At 41.4% G+C, this 17,434-nt stretch overlaps 1 protein-coding gene across 1 annotated transcript; it reads right to left on the bottom strand.

The window, feature by feature from the left end:
- Nucleotides 1-4,168: 4,168 nt before the first annotated feature.
- On the bottom strand, nt 4,169-14,387 carry CCNJ (cyclin J). Its single transcript, XM_075107722.1, has 6 exons — nt 14,275-14,387; nt 13,882-13,981; nt 11,873-12,083; nt 9,154-9,453; nt 8,903-9,062; nt 4,169-7,292 (listed from the first exon to the last, which is right to left on the bottom strand). Exons 2-6 carry the CDS (start codon nt 13,948-13,950, stop codon nt 6,881-6,883), a joined length of 1,152 nt encoding a protein of 383 aa, XP_074963823.1. The 5' UTR covers nt 13,951-13,981; nt 14,275-14,387; the 3' UTR covers nt 4,169-6,880.
- Nucleotides 14,388-17,434: the final 3,047 nt, after the last annotated feature.

Below are 17,434 nucleotides of genomic sequence, written 5' to 3' on the forward strand. Positions count from 1 at the left end.
CGTGGGGCTGTATTGCAGGGGGAAACATTACAAGCAGTTGATACATTTTTATCCCCTCCAGAATGTTGACTGCTTTGTCAACAGGGACAATGTAAGAATGTGCAGTTAAATCAGCAGGGAGATAGAATGGTTTCCTGTTAAATATAAACCAATGCATGTAACTAACATAAGTATAAACAGAAATCTATAAACAAGGAATGGCTTATGGAAACAAACAAACCAGGCAGCATTCTCAAGGGGAAAGTGGTGATGGAAGTGCTTCCAAGTTACTTCTGTGTTCTCACAATCTAGTTGATCGAGGAAGTCGAAAAAATTCTTGGGGTATCTTAGCCGTTGTGGTCTCTCCTAGGGGTAGTGTTGCATGCTTGCTGCCTTTTTAACAACTAGTTCTCCTGCATCTCAGGAGATTTTACAAGAAATTCTCAAAACAGACTTAAAACTGTCTCCACGTTGAGGGAGGCTCCCCTTAGAGCACAAAATCTGAACCCAGGTACAGAAGCCTGATAGGGACTTTTCCACTAGTAGAGAACCTGTTTCCCAGCAGGATCTTATCCTATTTTCACATCTGTCATTCAAGAGTCTTTTGGATGCATGGGCACGCACCCACTCCTCCATCTGTCAATGAAGATAGTCTTCTAGGTATTCATAATCTCTGCTAGAAGGGTACGGAATGTCCAGGTCCTTGGAGATTGTCCTCTTCGCGCCACAGTGAACACGCACTAAGATAAGATACAAGCACTGAGGTACGATGTAGGGCCAGAAGCATAGAACAGCTCTCCAAAATACAGGCACTTTGCCTGGAAGCTGAGCCTCTGTGGCATTCCTGAAGACTTTCTCCATCTCTGGAGACTTGCAGCAATGCCATCTGGAGTGCCACGTACCCTCCTGCAAAATCTATACATCTAAACATATTGCAACGCTTAGCAAAACATTACTGTTGTCAGTGTTTTCAAAACAAACAGAACAACTAGAAAACTCTAAGTAACATAGTCGATAGGTGGCTGGAATGCAAACGTGCTTATAGTTGACCTCTGTAGAAAAAGGTAAGGCAGAACACCGTTTGGCAAAATCTTTCACAACGTAGTGCTGACAATCAGTAGATTCACAGTCTGCTCTCTCTTCTCCTGTGGAGTCCCATTAATAAATCTGTAGGTCAAACTGAAAGGAGGGTAAGGCTTAGAAGTACTCAGTCTGAGGGGCTTGAGTATTGGAACATCCAATGTGTCAATACACGTAGAATAATTTTCAGTTACTTCTACTCAATTGTCTAGTTTAATTTTCTGAAGTTTTTTTACATATCTTTACATATCTTCCTTTGTTTTCTTAAATATGATAAAGATACCTAGATACCTGAAGATGCCTAGAAAAAGGTGTTTAAGGAGGAAATAATTCTTGGCAAGTAAGATCTTGGTTACCAGATAAACTGATTGAATCCATAAAAGGTAATTGTAAAACGCTTCATTTAAACTACAAGCATTGCACATATAGCAGAGCAGCTTTTTTATATCAAAAAGTTTTAACTAGAGAGCTGTTATTGACAAAGACATCTAACAATTTTTTTCTTAAATAATCCTTCCAAGTTGCAGTTACAGCTGTAATATTTTTTCCCCAGTTATCAGATACCATATCCCGATGCCATAAGTGCATTTGCAGTTAGTAATTGAAGCTGTATATCAAACTGGCATTCATTTATCAGAAATTCCCAGCAAATAATTTTCTTTTGATGTGTGTTTTCATCCACATCCAAATAATATTTTGGTTTTGTGGGTCTACTTAGTTTCTGGAATCAATCATGAATAAGTATCCTTTAGTTAAATGATAATGTTTGAAAACAAAGTTCCTGTTGCTTACCTCTCATGGAATAAGACAATATATTAGAATACTTCAGTTGGAAGAGACTACAACAATCATCTACACAAGAAATTAGAACTAGGAAATGAAGGTTTTTGGTTGCAAGATGTAGCAAGACCGTAACATGCCTTTTCTCTTAACTGTAGGTTATCTGTGGAATAAACTATAAACTGGCATTCTAATGGCTGCAAATCTCCCAGTAATTAATGACTGATTAGCATTTAAAGAATCCTACAGAATACATAGCCTTAGAGTGGTCTTTTAAATGATTCATAGAATATGGAGAATGCATACTTTTTATTTTTTTAAGAGATTTAATGGGTTCTGTGGAAGTGTTCTTTTATCTTCCTGTTCCAGGGGAGTAAATTCAGATGTTTAAAGAAAAGCAAGTAGTATTTCTGAACAGTGTTAGAATGCATATACGAGCTAATAGGTGTGATAACAATTTAACTGACTTGCACTGGGGAATATTAACACTGCAAACCTGAGATTCACTATATAGTTTTAACATCTGTAAGTCCTCCTTACCTCTCCCTTTTCTTGGTAGCACTGGCAGCAGAAGCCCTCATCCTTGGTTGCACTGAGAATTTTTAAAACCTGGAGCTACTTTCTGTACAGTGACTCTTTAATTATTCAGTTATAAGTTATTGGTGCTTTTTTTTGAATGGTCAGTAGCAAATGCTTTCCTTTGTCAGAATGCATGTCTTGTTTATTGAAATTACAGACACTTATTATGTAACATTTAATTACAGGGAAAGAGCAAAATGTGTAATGTGCTCATGCCATAACTTCTAAAATATCATTGTAATGGGGACTAAAAATAACTATTTTGTCATTGCGGCTTTACTCTGCATTTTAAAAAATTGCTGTTGATAACCTTGTAACAAAGTAAGACTAACTGGACACTTGTTTTCAGTCAGATAAGGCCTTATCTACACAAGAGACTTTTGTTCCTGTCAACATGCAGAATCTAGAGCTAATAAATTATTAAAGGAGGATGCTACATTACTTTCTGGCTTATATATTCTTAGCAGTATTATAGTAACAAAAAAACCACTTTATTTCTGGTGATGTGCCAAACACTAAAATGTTAACTTTAAATTTCATCTTGTAAACTGAATTTGGAATGCTGGAAGAATATAAATATCCTCATATTTAATGTAGATAATGAACCTGGGTCATGGGAAGAAGAGATAAAGCTTTTTTGTTATGTATAAACACAGAAAGTCTCAGGCTTGCAATTTAAATCTGAAGTTGAGGCTTCTACTGAAATATTGAACTGGAAAGTAGCTGGCAGTCCTTTTAAGTTGTTAGAGACAAAGGTTCATGGGTAGTTCCTATTTTGTAATTACAGTAAAAAAATATAAAAATTGGAGGTTCAAGGAGACAGTCTAGACAGGCTTGACTTTTGCTGCCCTAAGGGTGAGGACAAAACTTTCCATGTAATAGACATGCCCCCACCATACTGGAACATTGCCCTTGTTCCTTAGCAGGACAGAGCAGAGCCTGCTCCTTCTCTGTCTCTAGGCCCTCTAGAAGGGTTTGCACAATCAGAGTTTATTCCTAAACGGATGCATGCAAGCTAACAGAGACCTCACAATTTCCTTTTCTAACTTTAGAATAATTAAATTCTATGTAACCTACTTAATTTTGGAGCTCTAGCCATAATCGCAGTGCCTTCTTACAAAAGTAAAACATGCACATTATTAGGAAGAACTAGAATTTCTTTTAGTAAGGACCAGTTATCAGAAACTATAAGCATCCAAAAATATTTCTGCTAGGATGCATCACATGATTTTATGCTGCCTTTGGCCCAATTGGGCCTTCATAGCTATTGTAAATAACGTAAGCTCGTGTCACTCATGCCAAAAGGTTATTCTCACATCTTTTCCTAAATGATTTCTAGTACTAGAAGTACAATATTGCCGGTATCACTGATTTTTTTTTTTTTTTTAACATGAGAACAAAATGAATTCACCCCCCTGGTCTTGAACTACTCCAGTTCTTTTGTTCTTGATTTCTTTGTTACAGTTGCACACTAGACCTGCTGTTAAGTGTACAATGTTTAACATGTGCTGTGGGTGCAATTAGTTTTAAAGCCTCTTCCTGCGTGATTTCCTTCCTTTTTTTTTTTAATTGTAAAGTCAGAGTGTTCCTGAAGCTTATTATAGTGTCACAGAAAGGGGTGGGGGAGAAAGAATAAAGTCCCTACATCTTCAGCCCATACCCAAGGATGATGCAAAGACAGATTAGGGTGAGTTTACATATTTTGAAAAAGCCACACACACAAAAGCAGAATACACAGTGGAGCCTTCTTACTCAAAACTAGTTTTTATTTTTAAAAATAAGTTGAATGCATAGCACTCACACACATTCCATTGTTTTGGACATTTTGCATTTAGGAGCACCATTCTTATTTATGCCATAAAAAACACATTTTGGTTCTAATAGTAAGTACAGTGTATTTTTAATGTACACTAGTAAAGCCCTTTTAAATAATATATTGAAACTGTTCAGTGTACATTTTCTGTAGTCATTATGCAGCTGTAGTGTCAGAAAACAGACTAGGTAATAAATTAAAAACAAACAGCATGTAGTGGATCTTTTTACAGTTGACCTAGTGTCATAATCAAATAAAAAAATACCCTATTAAATGTAAATTTGCAGTATTAACTAGCTGAATAAGCCCCCACCCATTATAATTCCAGTGTTAAGTATTAGTTACATTTTTTATATCAAATGCCTATGGGATAAATTTACTAATACCCCAAAAAAGAAGAGCCTATAGTGATGTGTCACAAATAAAGATGACAAGTTTGCTGATTTAAAGATTTTACAGAAAAAATTGCTACAGGCATCTGCTGTTATTTCAAGTCACGGTCTATTTGAAGACTGTACATTCATAGCATCAGAGGTAGTTAGAGCACCGAGTACTTGGATATAGCATTGCAACAAAATGAAACCGGCAGATGGAAGTCTGTTTCCCTCTTAAATGGGTAACAATGCTGAATAAAAACCATGGCGTCTTATGAGGTCGAAAGTCTCTACTTAACACTACTCTCAGACATGGGGGAAATATTCATTGAGAGATGGAGAGAGGAGGGGGAAAAAAAACCAAAATCAGACCAACTTGCACTTAACCATGAATTGACCACACTATGCCTATTTGGAAATAGATTATTTAGCATAAAACAGAGAGGGTCTCTCTGTTTCATTCACCCTCCTATCCCCCCTTGACTTGCACATATATGCTACAAAAGCCCACAGAAAAAAAGAATTGGGATTTATGCAAAAAACCAAACCAACAGAAACAGGATTTCTTCTCCTCAACAATAAACAGGTTTTTGTAGCATGTTATCATTCAGCCCCAGAAAGAATGAACACAGCTGCCCTCCTGAGCGTTATGCTAAGGCCCCTTTCTCCTGTGATAAAGCCTTCATCTTAATATTGATAATGCATCTTAATTGCCCCTACTTTCAAAACAGTCTATGTAAGGTTCACAATACTTCAGTGTCTAAGTGGTACACCTTTTAAGTGCTGCCACTAAGACAGGGGAGAAGGTGGTAAAAGAACAAACAAAAAAACCTTAAGCCCACATACTATAAAGATATTTTAAAGTACTAAGAATCCTGTCATCCGTATCTCTTCCTCCCATATTCTACCACAGGAGAAAGTCAGGTATCTTCTTGTATTTAAGAAAAAAAAAAATCCTCCATTAAGAGATATCTCTACCACCATTTTCATCCAAGAGTTGGATAAGTGAAGCTTTCTACCCTCAGACTATCCACTCCACAGGAGACATTGTAATTCCATAAAGTTATTTAATGGCACCTTAGTTGTGATAAAGCAGTTTACTCTGCAATATATTTTTGATCCACCCGTTTAAAAGAGCAAATCTCTGCATTTTCTTCTGGAACTCCCAAATAGTAGAAGAAAAAGTCGCCCCACTATTACCTGAGAATGTCCCTCCATTATAAAGCTCACAGAACTGGGTTTCTATAAGCATTTAACCGTACTTTTTTTGTATGAGTGATACTGTCAGTACAATTGGAGGATGCTTTCTGTTGGTTAATAATACCTCTGTGTGTGTGTGTACACAGAGAAATCACAGCCGCTGTAGTAGTTCTGGTACAGCACAAGTTCAGCTGAAACTTGCTCTTTTCTTCAATTACTCAATACCCCACTGCTGCACAGTAGTTCACATCTACATTCTGTGAACTCTAACATATCCCTTTGGTACTCCGCATATAGATGCCCTGAAGAACAGCCACTTGCTCTAGTCCCTCCCTTCTCTACCTTCCTCCCTCAAGTTATACCCAATTAAATGTACAAGCCAGCAGCACAGAGTAATGAGTAGAAAATTCCCTGAGTTAGTACGAAAGAGTTACTTTAAACATAAAAAAGTATAGGGAGGAGAAAAGAAGCAAAAAACATAGTGTCTATCCTGTGAGGTACAAAACAAAAACTAGCCAAAATACCAGATAACTCAAATGCCTCGGCCTAAAGCAAATATCCAACACAAGTGCTGAAAGAGGGAGTTAGCCAGATGAGATTCATTTCTTCCCGTGGTCCCCATGTATCTGGAGAAGTCTGGCATTCAATGGATTCTTAAGTTTCAGTAAATTGAAAGTAAGTGTTAATACTGTATGGTGGTATTACACAAATGCCTTCAAAATAATACTGCACATCTCCTTCATTAAAAGGTAAGTCTGTAGTTAGTCCACAGCTACCTTTTGACTAGTATTTCAAAGGTGTGCGTTAGAAGCACAGAGTATTCCAGGTGCCAGAGTAAGAAATTATTACCCCAGGTATACACATTCTTTTTATAGAGTGTTCTGTGTGCTTTTTTTTGCAGTCTGTATTTCAGCTACGGTACTGGTTGCCAATCCAGTTGCTTTTTTTCTGGAAAGACAGTTTTTTAATTCTATTTGTTGCCCTCAAACTTACTTGAGGTAAAATAAAAAACAAAAATTCTCCTCAACACAAATTCCCACCCCAAACAAACAAGCACAAAACCATTTTGTACTTATCACCTCTCAAAGCAGGGAGTAATACAGGAATATCGTCCATTCACTTGATAACTCCGGTTGTAGGAGACACTTATACATGGCTTCACTTCTAGCGGAACAGCTAGTGACATTGCAGCACCAGTCTGTACGTGGCCTCGAGCCTGAACACTAGACTGTAAGGCAGCAGGGCAAGTCTGAAGTGCATAAGAAGCTGTATGATTAGATGATAATATCTGTTGACAGTTTTGCTGCTGTGATGTCTGATGGTGATACAGTAATGAAGACTGATGAGCTTGGAGGTACTGTGGTATATGCTGTTGAGAGTTAGCCTGCTGCGGAGTTGGAGCTGGGGTCTGAAACACACTCTGTTGGGCAGACTGAGCATGTTGTCCTTTTTGCTTGTTTGCTTCCTTCACATCATTATCATGTGCGCTAAAACAAATTGAAAAAGACAGAATACATGAAAATAGATATTAAAATAATTTAAATTCTTTTGGGTAAACTTTTAAGAGCTCTCTAACAAATGGTACAATTATCTGAATGCTTCCAAAGCTTTTTTTTTTTAAAAAAGATAAAATAATCTAAGGTTATAAAATTTCTTTCCTTAGGATAAAGTTTCTTTTCAGCATTTCACTTCACAGCAATACAAAATGCTGATAAAAGCCAAGTACAATAAATAATAGAGCGATATCTAAAATTACCAGTGCAATAAAGTCAGTTAGTGTACTACAATAAAGTGCCAGATTACTAGAACCTGGAATTGAAACTTAATTGCTGCTTCTACCTCATTTAAATTGGGTAACAGAGTAGAGGGTTTTTAAAGATCTGCATTTCAGTACTTAAAGATCATATGTATATTTATATTGGAAACCGCTTTGGGGAGTGGAAATACTCCCCCGCCCCTTTCTTTGAGCCCACCCAGTAGTTTAAGCTAGACAGTTTAGCTCATCTGAATTCCCTCTGATTTACACCCATCTCAAATATATTTAGACACACTCCTTCTCTTGCTCTTATGCTGAGGTTAAGCAGGTGCCACCCCTATGCACTTCAGTCAAGCCTAAATATCTTAGTGTTTTGGTACTGCCTATATGGGGTAGATCTCTCAAAGACAGCTGGGGATCAACCCCTCACCAGTTTTTCCTAAAAAACTGCTAACTTTTTATGGTGCACTGCAAAGATGACTGAAAGACTTCACCCCCCGCAACCGTTCCAGAGCAATACTGAAAACAGTTCTGCCACAGCACTTGTGTCATGAAAGGGGTAGTACGTAAAGCACACATCTCAGTGAAGCCAAAAGAGGCCTTCAGGGCTGATAATGTCATGCTTATGAGGAAGATGCGATTGTTCCAGATACAGCTGTTCTGTGCATCTACTGAGCACAACTGTATTGAGATCTGTGCAAGAGCAGACTTCTGTAGGAGGAAAGCAGTTATGTTATAGGTGTTGATCTTAAGGTTTAGAATAAAAGAACTGATTGTGTAACATCCCTTCCCAGTAAGGTTCCCTTGGTATTCATTGGCATTGTTATCTCATGTCAGCTGCATCTCTCCACTGCAGTGCAAAAACGGATACAACCCCCTGGCCCTTTTCTCCCCACAGAGTTGGACACTCAAACAGTCTGTGTGTTTGATTCATAATCTGTTTGGAGCATCCCTTGAACTTCCAAGGCATTGAGTCTTCAGAGTAAGTAGGAGCTCCTATGCCTTCGATACTCTTCACTATCTCTTTTCCTCTCTGAGCAGACTACAGAGATCAGGAATCAGTTATTTAACAGATTCTCAAAGCATGCCAAAAGATGTTCAGTGGAACTGGAAGGCTGAGGCTGATTTGTTGAAAGAACAAGAAAAAGGTTAGATCTGGTAAGTTTTTCTTTTTTGGAAAGAAAAAAACATTCATTACCTAATAATATTACCTAACTCAAATATTTTTAGAATAGAAAAACTGAAATTCAAAAAGCAATTTACTTTCAGTGCTAACAGCAATTAAACATACCAACAGATGTGCAAATGGGCTTAAAAAAATCCCTGCTGTTGTTAACTTACATTAATAGTCGTTCAATACATGGCACTAGGAAATCCCAGGAGTAGGCGGTAAGATGATGCAGCCGGGTAGGCCATGTTGGTGAGAGACGCAAGATAATCCTTGAAGAAGCTACACACGCAGTAGCAACTAAAGAAGGGGCATAATTTAAAAATGCATGATCTAGAAAGAGGGAATAAGAAAAAGATTCATTTAAATCGGACATTGTATGTCAAGACAACAAAGAAGTCATTACCTGAAATACGTAACTCACCTTGCAGCGATACTTCCAGAAAGTAATCAGCATATTTTGCCATATATAACTTAGTCTTCTCTAAGCAAACCATTGGCCAGCCATCATGAAGATCAGTCTCATGGACAGCAATAGAAAGATAATAGTCGATGAAATGAGCAGCAGTTGGGAGGCACAAATTCCACTGAAATGTTTCTAACAACAACAACTCCATATGAAGTAAATTCTGTTTTGTTAGTACCAAATTCATGTTAGTCATACAACCCAAGCTGTTCAACTGTTCAAGTTTGGGAACACTGTCTTCCTTTTCTTCAAATTTACCTTCAGGTGAACAGAAAGAGGAGGGAAAAAAAAGGTTCAGCACAAGTGAACTATAAAACAGATTGTATCTAATGTCAGTGTTGGTCATTTTTCAATTTTACTATGTCAAACAAGCCAGACGCTTTCCTGCAGATGCAAAGCTCAAATGGAAGATGCCATCAGAGACAAAAAGGGGTATGTACTATAAAGGGCTGAATTTTAGCAGATAACGTCAGGCACTGTGTAGGATATTGTGCAGTGCCATGTTTCCTGTTGGGTTTCCCGCCCTAGCACACAGAAGCTGGTTGCCAGGAACAGAAGCTGTATTAGGACATCACTGGCACTGCGCACACAAGTTTTTGCCACCAAATTATTGTATACTGCACCCCCATCATCAGTGAAACACCACCGTGATGTGACTCGGCACGCACAACACTACAGCATTTGGCTTTAATCACCCTCCCGCCCCCACACACCCTTTTTGTTTCTAAAACTCTAATTAGAGTATAGCTACAGCTCTAGCCAACGTGGCTGCTTTTAAAGCCTGTTATGGTAGGTATGTTTTTACATTTGATAGCTGATACGCTGCTCCAGCATTTCAAACAAGCGGATTTCAGCAATGTACACCTGAAAACCCACACTGCCATATATACTGTTTCAACTTTAACACTGCTAGTGGCTTCAGCTTTCCTTGGACTTCAACTTGTCAGGCCTGTATGTTTTGAGCCTGAAGCGAAATTGTATATGTAGAAAACCCATTAAGAGAAACAAGTGTCACATTTCCATACAGTTTGCCATATGGTTGTGCTATTTCAATTTCATTGCAAATTCTTTCCATCTTACACTCTCTATTCAGTACTACACGGTATGTTGTAAATGCACATTTTTAGAGAGTTTTGCAGGACTGAACATACTGAATGTTTGCTATTTTTCAACAGTGGAGGTACTTATACAGAACTTAATCCAACACCAGTCCCAGTCTGTTGGTTTTTGTTTCCCATACTCTAGTAATTACAGAAATAAAATCTCCAGGAGTCACATAACAATTTCTCTTATCACTTCTATGACCTTATCAGATATATCACAGTGTAATTTGTCCAACTTATTGCACCACTAATTTAACTGCTTGTTTAAGCCACACAGGGCAATAGTTTAAAATAGCATTCTGGTAGGTGCTTTCTGAACCAATTCAGACACTGCTTCTCCAAAGAGCAAGTACTCCACACTCTTGGAGCTCTATTTGCAGCTTGTTATGAAAGACGGCAGAGGTGATTTATTCTTTTTTTTTAAAGAAGTGTAATGCTTTTCAGAACATGAATTTAATTTGAAAATCTGGCATTAGTTCAGAGCCAATCCATCTTCCTAAATGGATTACACTGGTTTCTGAGGCAAGTATGGTTTTCATATTCAGCACCTCTTTGCCAGGACAAGATTGCTGGCTGGTGGCATCCAGTCAGTTTACCTCCTGAAGAATCTAAAATAACCCTTCTTATTTAACTGTTCTGCTGAATAGCTGTGTTGGTGGAGACGGGATGCAACAAAAGGAAGCAGTATACCAAAAATAGCCAACACCTCAGCGCTCTGGTTTTCTAGCGAAGAAGGCCTTGAGCTACATTATATATCTTATTTGAGAAAATAAAAATAGATTCAGAGATCAGCAGAAACTGAACCATCAGTTAGTTCTGCTGCCAGGACATGTTTCTCAGCACCTACTGGTTTAAGAACAAGTGCCAGCAGGTATCCCAGCAAACTACACCCGTATCTCTTTGGGGACATCTGAAAGGGGTCCACAAACGTCAAAAGATACACACACACCACAAGAATCTAGCCAACGGCAATATAAGCAGCACTGTTCATAATGAGTGTTTGTAATTAATTTTGTCTCCAGAGTACTGTGCATTCACCAACATTACATTTCATAGGTGACCATGCAGGATGTATGTTAGCCTTAGCTTGCTTAAAGAATGTTGCCATTTATGAAATCTAAAGTATTCCAGAACCACACAGCACCATCAGCAGGGTGCAGTACAGTATACACATGGTTTATTTAATTTCTTCCTTTATCACAAGTATGCAAATTTCTCATTTCCAGCACTGGATCTGCCTATTTTGAGATGTCCTCAGAAACACAATCTTTCTGTTCCTACGATACAGCTCTGAAAAAGTTCACCTTAGAATAATTTGCCTCCAAACATAAACACTGATTTTTAATTGCAGTTTGTTTTTTCTCCCCTCAGTTTCACCAAGTGCCAAGAGAAGTCAAAACAAGAGTCTAAAGAAAGGCTCTACCAATTAGGCCAAACTGATATACAGTGATCTACCTGTCCTTTATAACCACTTTTTTCCCCATCTGTTATATCCCATCAAGACACAGCTTGTATTTCGCAGTAGAACCTGTATTGCTCTACTTAAATTGCTCTATTTGGAGCTACATACTTACTTGCTAAAAGTAAACAGGAAAGAGCGACCACATGCAGCTGCTGGATAGATATGTCATAACGATCCATAAAGAGGTCCAACAGATACACAGCTAGATGTCGTGCAGCAGGACAGAGTCTGAACCGATTGCTCACAATGGCAATCAGATCTGCAAAGTATCTTCTCAGATGTAACTGGGGAGATTGGCCTTTGTAGGAGGGCAGCTTCAGCTCCTAGATGGACAGCAGTATGTAACTTTATTAAAACCACCATCTTGTTTGAATTGGTATCAGATTAATATAGCTGATATTCTCAAATTTATCATGGAATTTTCAAAGGATTTCTCCCCTCTTCCTCCTGCTCCCATCATTTCAGTGTCCCTTTTTGCAGAACAAAATCTATTTGTTCTATTACAGAAGACCCAAGAAATAATTTAGTTCTGCATAACATTAACATCATAATTTAAAGTTTAACATCTCTTCATTGGGCAATTAGCTAAACTGTCTTTAGCTTTTACCGATTCTATGCATTACCTCTACTGCAAAGGGTGCATCTCCCAGCAGGGAAATAGCAAGGGTACATGAGTACTTCTCAGCAGCTTAACTCAACCCCCTCTTGCTACAGCTCAATCTGAGCAATTAGAATTTGCACTGAAGCGTCTAACATGTTCCAATGCTGCCAGTTCTCCTGCAGGTGCCTCCAGGAGGACAAGGGCACTAAGAGCTAGCTGGAGGTAGCAACAACGTTAGGAAGAGGAATAGGGTGTGCATGTGTAAACCTTTAATACATGCATATGTTTAAACCCTGACTTAATCTGATCTGATTGATGTTGCACTGACACTGATTACAGGGTGCTCTCAGGCATTTAGTTAAGCGTACATAAACCTCACACAGCCTCAGATTTGAGGGGGACACCCCACAAAACAAAAGCCCTGTCAAAACCACAGATGAGAAAAACATGATCTCTTTCGAATATAAAATTTGGACTGGTAGAAAGAACACTCCCAGGCTCCTGCCTAGTAGTTAGTATCTCCTCTTGTATACAGCAGAACAGCAGTGCCGTCTTCTGTTATCATGAATAAATTTATGAGTTAGATTGTGCAACCCAGATTAAGTAGGATTTTGAGTACACTTAAATTTCCAGTGGGACAGTCTGATGACATCAAGCTGGAATGGAATCACCCAAAATTTTCAAAGTCTTAAGGTCAATTCAAAGTTCTGAAACATGCTGTTGAAGTGGGGAAAAAAACAAAACCACACAAACCAACAAAACCCTCACCCATACCTACTAAGCTTTAAAATTCACCTCTCACAACACTAACTTAGCTTTAACAGTGGTAATTCTGGTAACAAATAAATTATCCTTTCCTTCTTTTGTGTTTCCCCCCCTGCCCCTGCAAACAAAAAAAAAAAGTCGCTTTAGCAGTCACACCTTCAAGAAAGATAATCCACTCATCAGGAACTATCGGGCAGTAAAAGGACATTTTTAGTAGGTTCAGTCATTGTAAACGGATTTTCAGCTCTGTGCGCAAGATGTGCTCTATTATGAAAGCAGCCCCAAAGAGCGGCTTTGGGTCAGTCCAAGCAACTTCAAAGCAGTATCGCCTAAACCCTCCTCTGTTCTCACTGCACCTAGTGTTTGGTGCCTTGGTTTGTTTGGGGCGGGGGGGAGGGTTGTGAAGGCTGGATCACAACGCTTTCTGCAGAGTCTAAACTCGGACCCACCTACACATCCCAACAGGCGAACCCAGCGCACCGCCACCCCTTTGCTTTTTTTTTTTTAAAACCGCGTAGAGAGAGAGAGAACAGCCTCGTCAGACAGATAACCTGTCAGGGCTGAGGACGGACAGCCCCAGCACGGACTGAGGGGACGAGGCACCCTGTTCACGGTTTGGAGGAGCCAACTCCGCCGCAGCCCCGCCGGCCGCCCCCCAGCGCTCCCCGCCCGCTCCCTCCGGAGGGCCGGCCCCGATCGCAGCCCCCACAAAGGCACCGGGGCCGCCGACCCTCCGCTCCCCCGCGCCGGGCTACCTTATAGCGAAGGGCTTGGTGGATGTCGGTAGCCAGCTGTCCTGTCCACCACTGCGCCTCCAGCTCCATCGGCGGGGCGGCGCGGCACGGCCGCCGGGGCCTGGGGCAGAGGGGAAAAGCGGCGCTGGCTGAGGGCGGGCGGGCAACACCACCCTCGCCCCCTCCTCACTCGCCCACCCGTTAAACGCGATCAGCTGCCGCCCGCGCCGCGGGCCCGCCGCCCCCCGCCCGCCATGCCGGGCACAAGTGAGGCTCGTTAGGCCACCCCCTCCCGCCGTAAGGGCACAGCTGGGGTGAGACGGGGGGGCGGAGGAGCGGACAGCCCCAGGAGAGGGCGATGGCGCCCCGACAAAGGCCGGCGGCGCTTCCCCCCTCCCCGAAGCCGCCACTCACCCTACGCAGCGGCGCGGGCGGCGGCGGGGCCTGGCCCGGGGCACCTGAGCGCGGTGCGGCGTCCCGAGGCCTCCCCCGCCGCCATCAGGCGGCGCCGCCCGCCGCGCCCATTGTTAAAGGGACGAGCGGGGCGGCCTGTGTACAAAGGCAGGCAGCGCCCGCACGCGGCCGGGCCGGCCGCCAATCGCCTGGCGCCTTACAGCACGGCCCGCCCGCCAGGCGCCAATCAGGACGCGACGCTCATGGGGCGCGACGGGCCCGCGCGGCTGCCGTAGCCGCCCCGGTAAAGGCCCGGGGAGGAGGATGAGGAGAAAGTAGAAGGGGGTGGGCGCGCCGCTGGGAGCGGTCCTCCGGGGCCTCGCTTTCGCCCTTCCACGGGGACCCCAGGCACGGTGTAACCCGTACCGGGGGCTGCGAGGACTTCCCGCCAGGTGTCTCGGGAGAGCCGGGTTAGCAGGTCTTTCCCTGGCTGGAGCATACAGGTGCTCACCCCCCCGAGCACCTGACAGCACCCCTCTCCTTTCCTTCTGATGCTCTTTCCCTCTTAATTAAACTGTGAGGTTTTTAACACGTGGGGTGATTGTGTCAGGAGCTGTATCTCATTTAGGGCAGTGATTGTGGCCCTGTACTTGGCACTGGTGAGGCCGCACCTCAAATACTGTGTTCAGTTTGGGGCCCCTCACTACAAGAAGAACATCGAGGTGCTGGAGCGTGTCCAGAGAAGGGCAACAGAGCTGAGGAAGGGTCTGGAGAGCAGGTCTGATGAGGAGTGGCTGAGGGAGCTGGGGGTGTTCAGTCTGGAGGAGGCTGAGAGGAGACCTTATCGCTCTGCAACTACCTGAAAGGAGGTTGTAGTGAGGTGGGTGTTGGTCCCTTCTCCCAAGTTACTAGTGACAGTATGAGAGGAAATGGCTTCAAGCTGCATCAGGGGAGGTTTAGATTGGATATTAGGAACATTTTCTTCACTGAAAGAGTGGTCAGGCATTGGAACAGGCTGCCCAGAGAGGTGGTGGAGTCACTGTCCATGGGGGTATTCAAAAGATGTGTAGATGTGGCACTTTAGGGTATGGTTTAGGAGGCATGGTGGTATTGGGTTGTTGGTTGGACTTGATGATCTTAGAGGTCTTTTCCAACCTTAACGATTCTACGATTCTCTTACGCTTCTGACACATTTTCCCTTTAGCAGTGAAGGATGTGCACCTCTTGGGCTGCAAAAGCTGTGAGGCTCAAGTATTAGCTTTATCTTGTGGATGTGCTCCTGTTCACTGCTAGCTAAATGCCAGGGAGGTTTGTAATTAGTGTGCTTCCTCCTTTTAAACAGTCTGTGCCCTTCACCTGAGTGAAGAGGCCTCTGTGTTCTGGTGGGTGATTACTAAAAGGAGCTCCCACTTGTGCTTCTGGTTTAGCAGTAGGTGCTGTGCACCTGTTCTGTATTCAGAAGACCTTTTTCTAGATGCTTTCCACTTGTTGGTAAACCCCCGCTATGGAGATCTTATGAAATAATGCTTGGTGCTTTATAGGAGTTTACATATTTGAATTCCTAAATATCCAACCAACCAGCTAATGAGAATGTAAAACTTAGTGCAGTGAACAATGCAAAGTGATGGAGAAGAAGTATCGAGGGAGTATATTTAATTTTTTTTGTACCCATGGTCAGACATTTTTTTTTTAAATTAAGAAAATGGAAACCAACTTTTTGACATAACCAGTTTAATGACTGTAAAAGCATGTACCTGTCAACATGCATGTCTAATAGGTAGTCCTATGGACTTCAGTGATCCATTTTATCTGAGGAAGTGTGCTCATATGTGGAAGCCCTTGTTTTTGAGGCCACGGTTCTTGGGCAGTTTCCATTTATGACAGATTTCATTATGTAATTAATGTAGTTTTCTGAAGAAAATGAGAGGAAAAATGCTTCTAATTTTTGTGCATGCATACATAATTGAGAAAATGCTTCAAAATACTATTTAGATTAGCTATCTGAGATCTGTGGGCTATTGACAATGCAGCATTTTCCTGTTCTAGTGTCTTTTAGTCTCATTTCTATATGTTGATAGACAAGTGCATGCTCAAGCTAATTTTGATATTTGCAGGTACACTGTTTTAAAATTATTTTTCCTGAAGAAAGGTAACACCAAATATTATTTTTCAAGGGCATGATAAATCTCAAAAATGGATTCCTGATGGAGACACAGTCATTCACAACACCTTTATGGCCTTCAAACATATGTTGCCTGCTTGAAGAGGAGGAAGCTAATAAATACCAATGTGTCAAAAACCTGTTACAATGGGCCCAAACAGGGAAGAGATGTTTCTACTCCTATGTATTGGGAGAATTCACTATTAGTACTGCTACCTCCCCTTAGAGCTTTTTAACCACCATGAGGATTAGTCTGTTGCTGAACTGTTGAGTGGGGGGGGGGGGGGGAAGAGCACATACTTGCTGGTTTATTTCTCATATGCGCTTGTCTGACATGGATAGGAAACATAATCCTGACAAAGCTATGTATTCTGAGAACTATTTTATTTATATATAGTAATCAGATGAAACAACTACGCCATAGTTACTTGCAACGCAACAAAGATGACCGAGCTGTGGAACTACCTATTTCAGATCCTTGTAATGCTTCCACATTGCCTCTTTCCAAGTTGCTACGTGCCTGTTACCACCTATTTTAATTTAGTTATTAATCTTGTGAACAGTAATGTGTATGTCTGCTTTTCATGCAATCAAAAGATAGGTTTGGAAAGAGCCTCGTCATCCTGCTTAAGGCCAGGATTGCTTCTAATGTACACTTTATGATCTTGGAGACATCCAGAAAATCATCCTATTAAAAAAGCCAAAGCACTTCTGTACAGCCATGTTGTTATCTGCAGGAAGCATACATCTCTGCTTACGCCACAGCCCCAACTGGAAAAATTGAGAACAGTCTTTGAGCCTACAAACTGAGGCTGTTTGCTTTCAGAGCCTGGAGTTTCCAAGATCAGAGTTTAGGGGTTTAAATGGGAGTGTGAGTAGTGAAGCTGTAATAAGAATAGGTTAATACAGCTGCTTTGCATGTCTTGTAATCAGTCCCAAAAGTAATAACCAGTGGTATTTTTTTAAAATGGTGCAGATTTTATCTACTTTTGGTAGTCAAGGCTGTGCACGGTACTCTTA

The sequence above is a fragment of the Phalacrocorax aristotelis genome, chromosome 12, assembly GCF_949628215.1.
Source record: "Phalacrocorax aristotelis chromosome 12, bGulAri2.1, whole genome shotgun sequence".
NCBI lineage: Eukaryota > Metazoa > Chordata > Aves > Suliformes > Phalacrocoracidae > Phalacrocorax > Phalacrocorax aristotelis.

Excerpts from the sequence above, each read along its gene's own strand:
- CCNJ (XM_075107722.1), bottom strand. The coding sequence starts at position 13,950 with ATGGAGCTGGAGGCGCAGTGGTGGACAGGACAGCTGGCTACCGACATC. Across the intron at positions 12,084-13,881 it reads ACCAAGCCCTTCGCTATAAG|GAGCTGAAGCTGCCCTCCTA; the intron begins GTAGCCCGGCGC and ends CTGTCCATCTAG. Across the intron at positions 9,063-9,153 it reads TCTGGAAGTATCGCTGCAAG|ATCATGCATTTTTAAATTAT; the intron begins GTGAGTTACGTA and ends CCCTCTTTCTAG.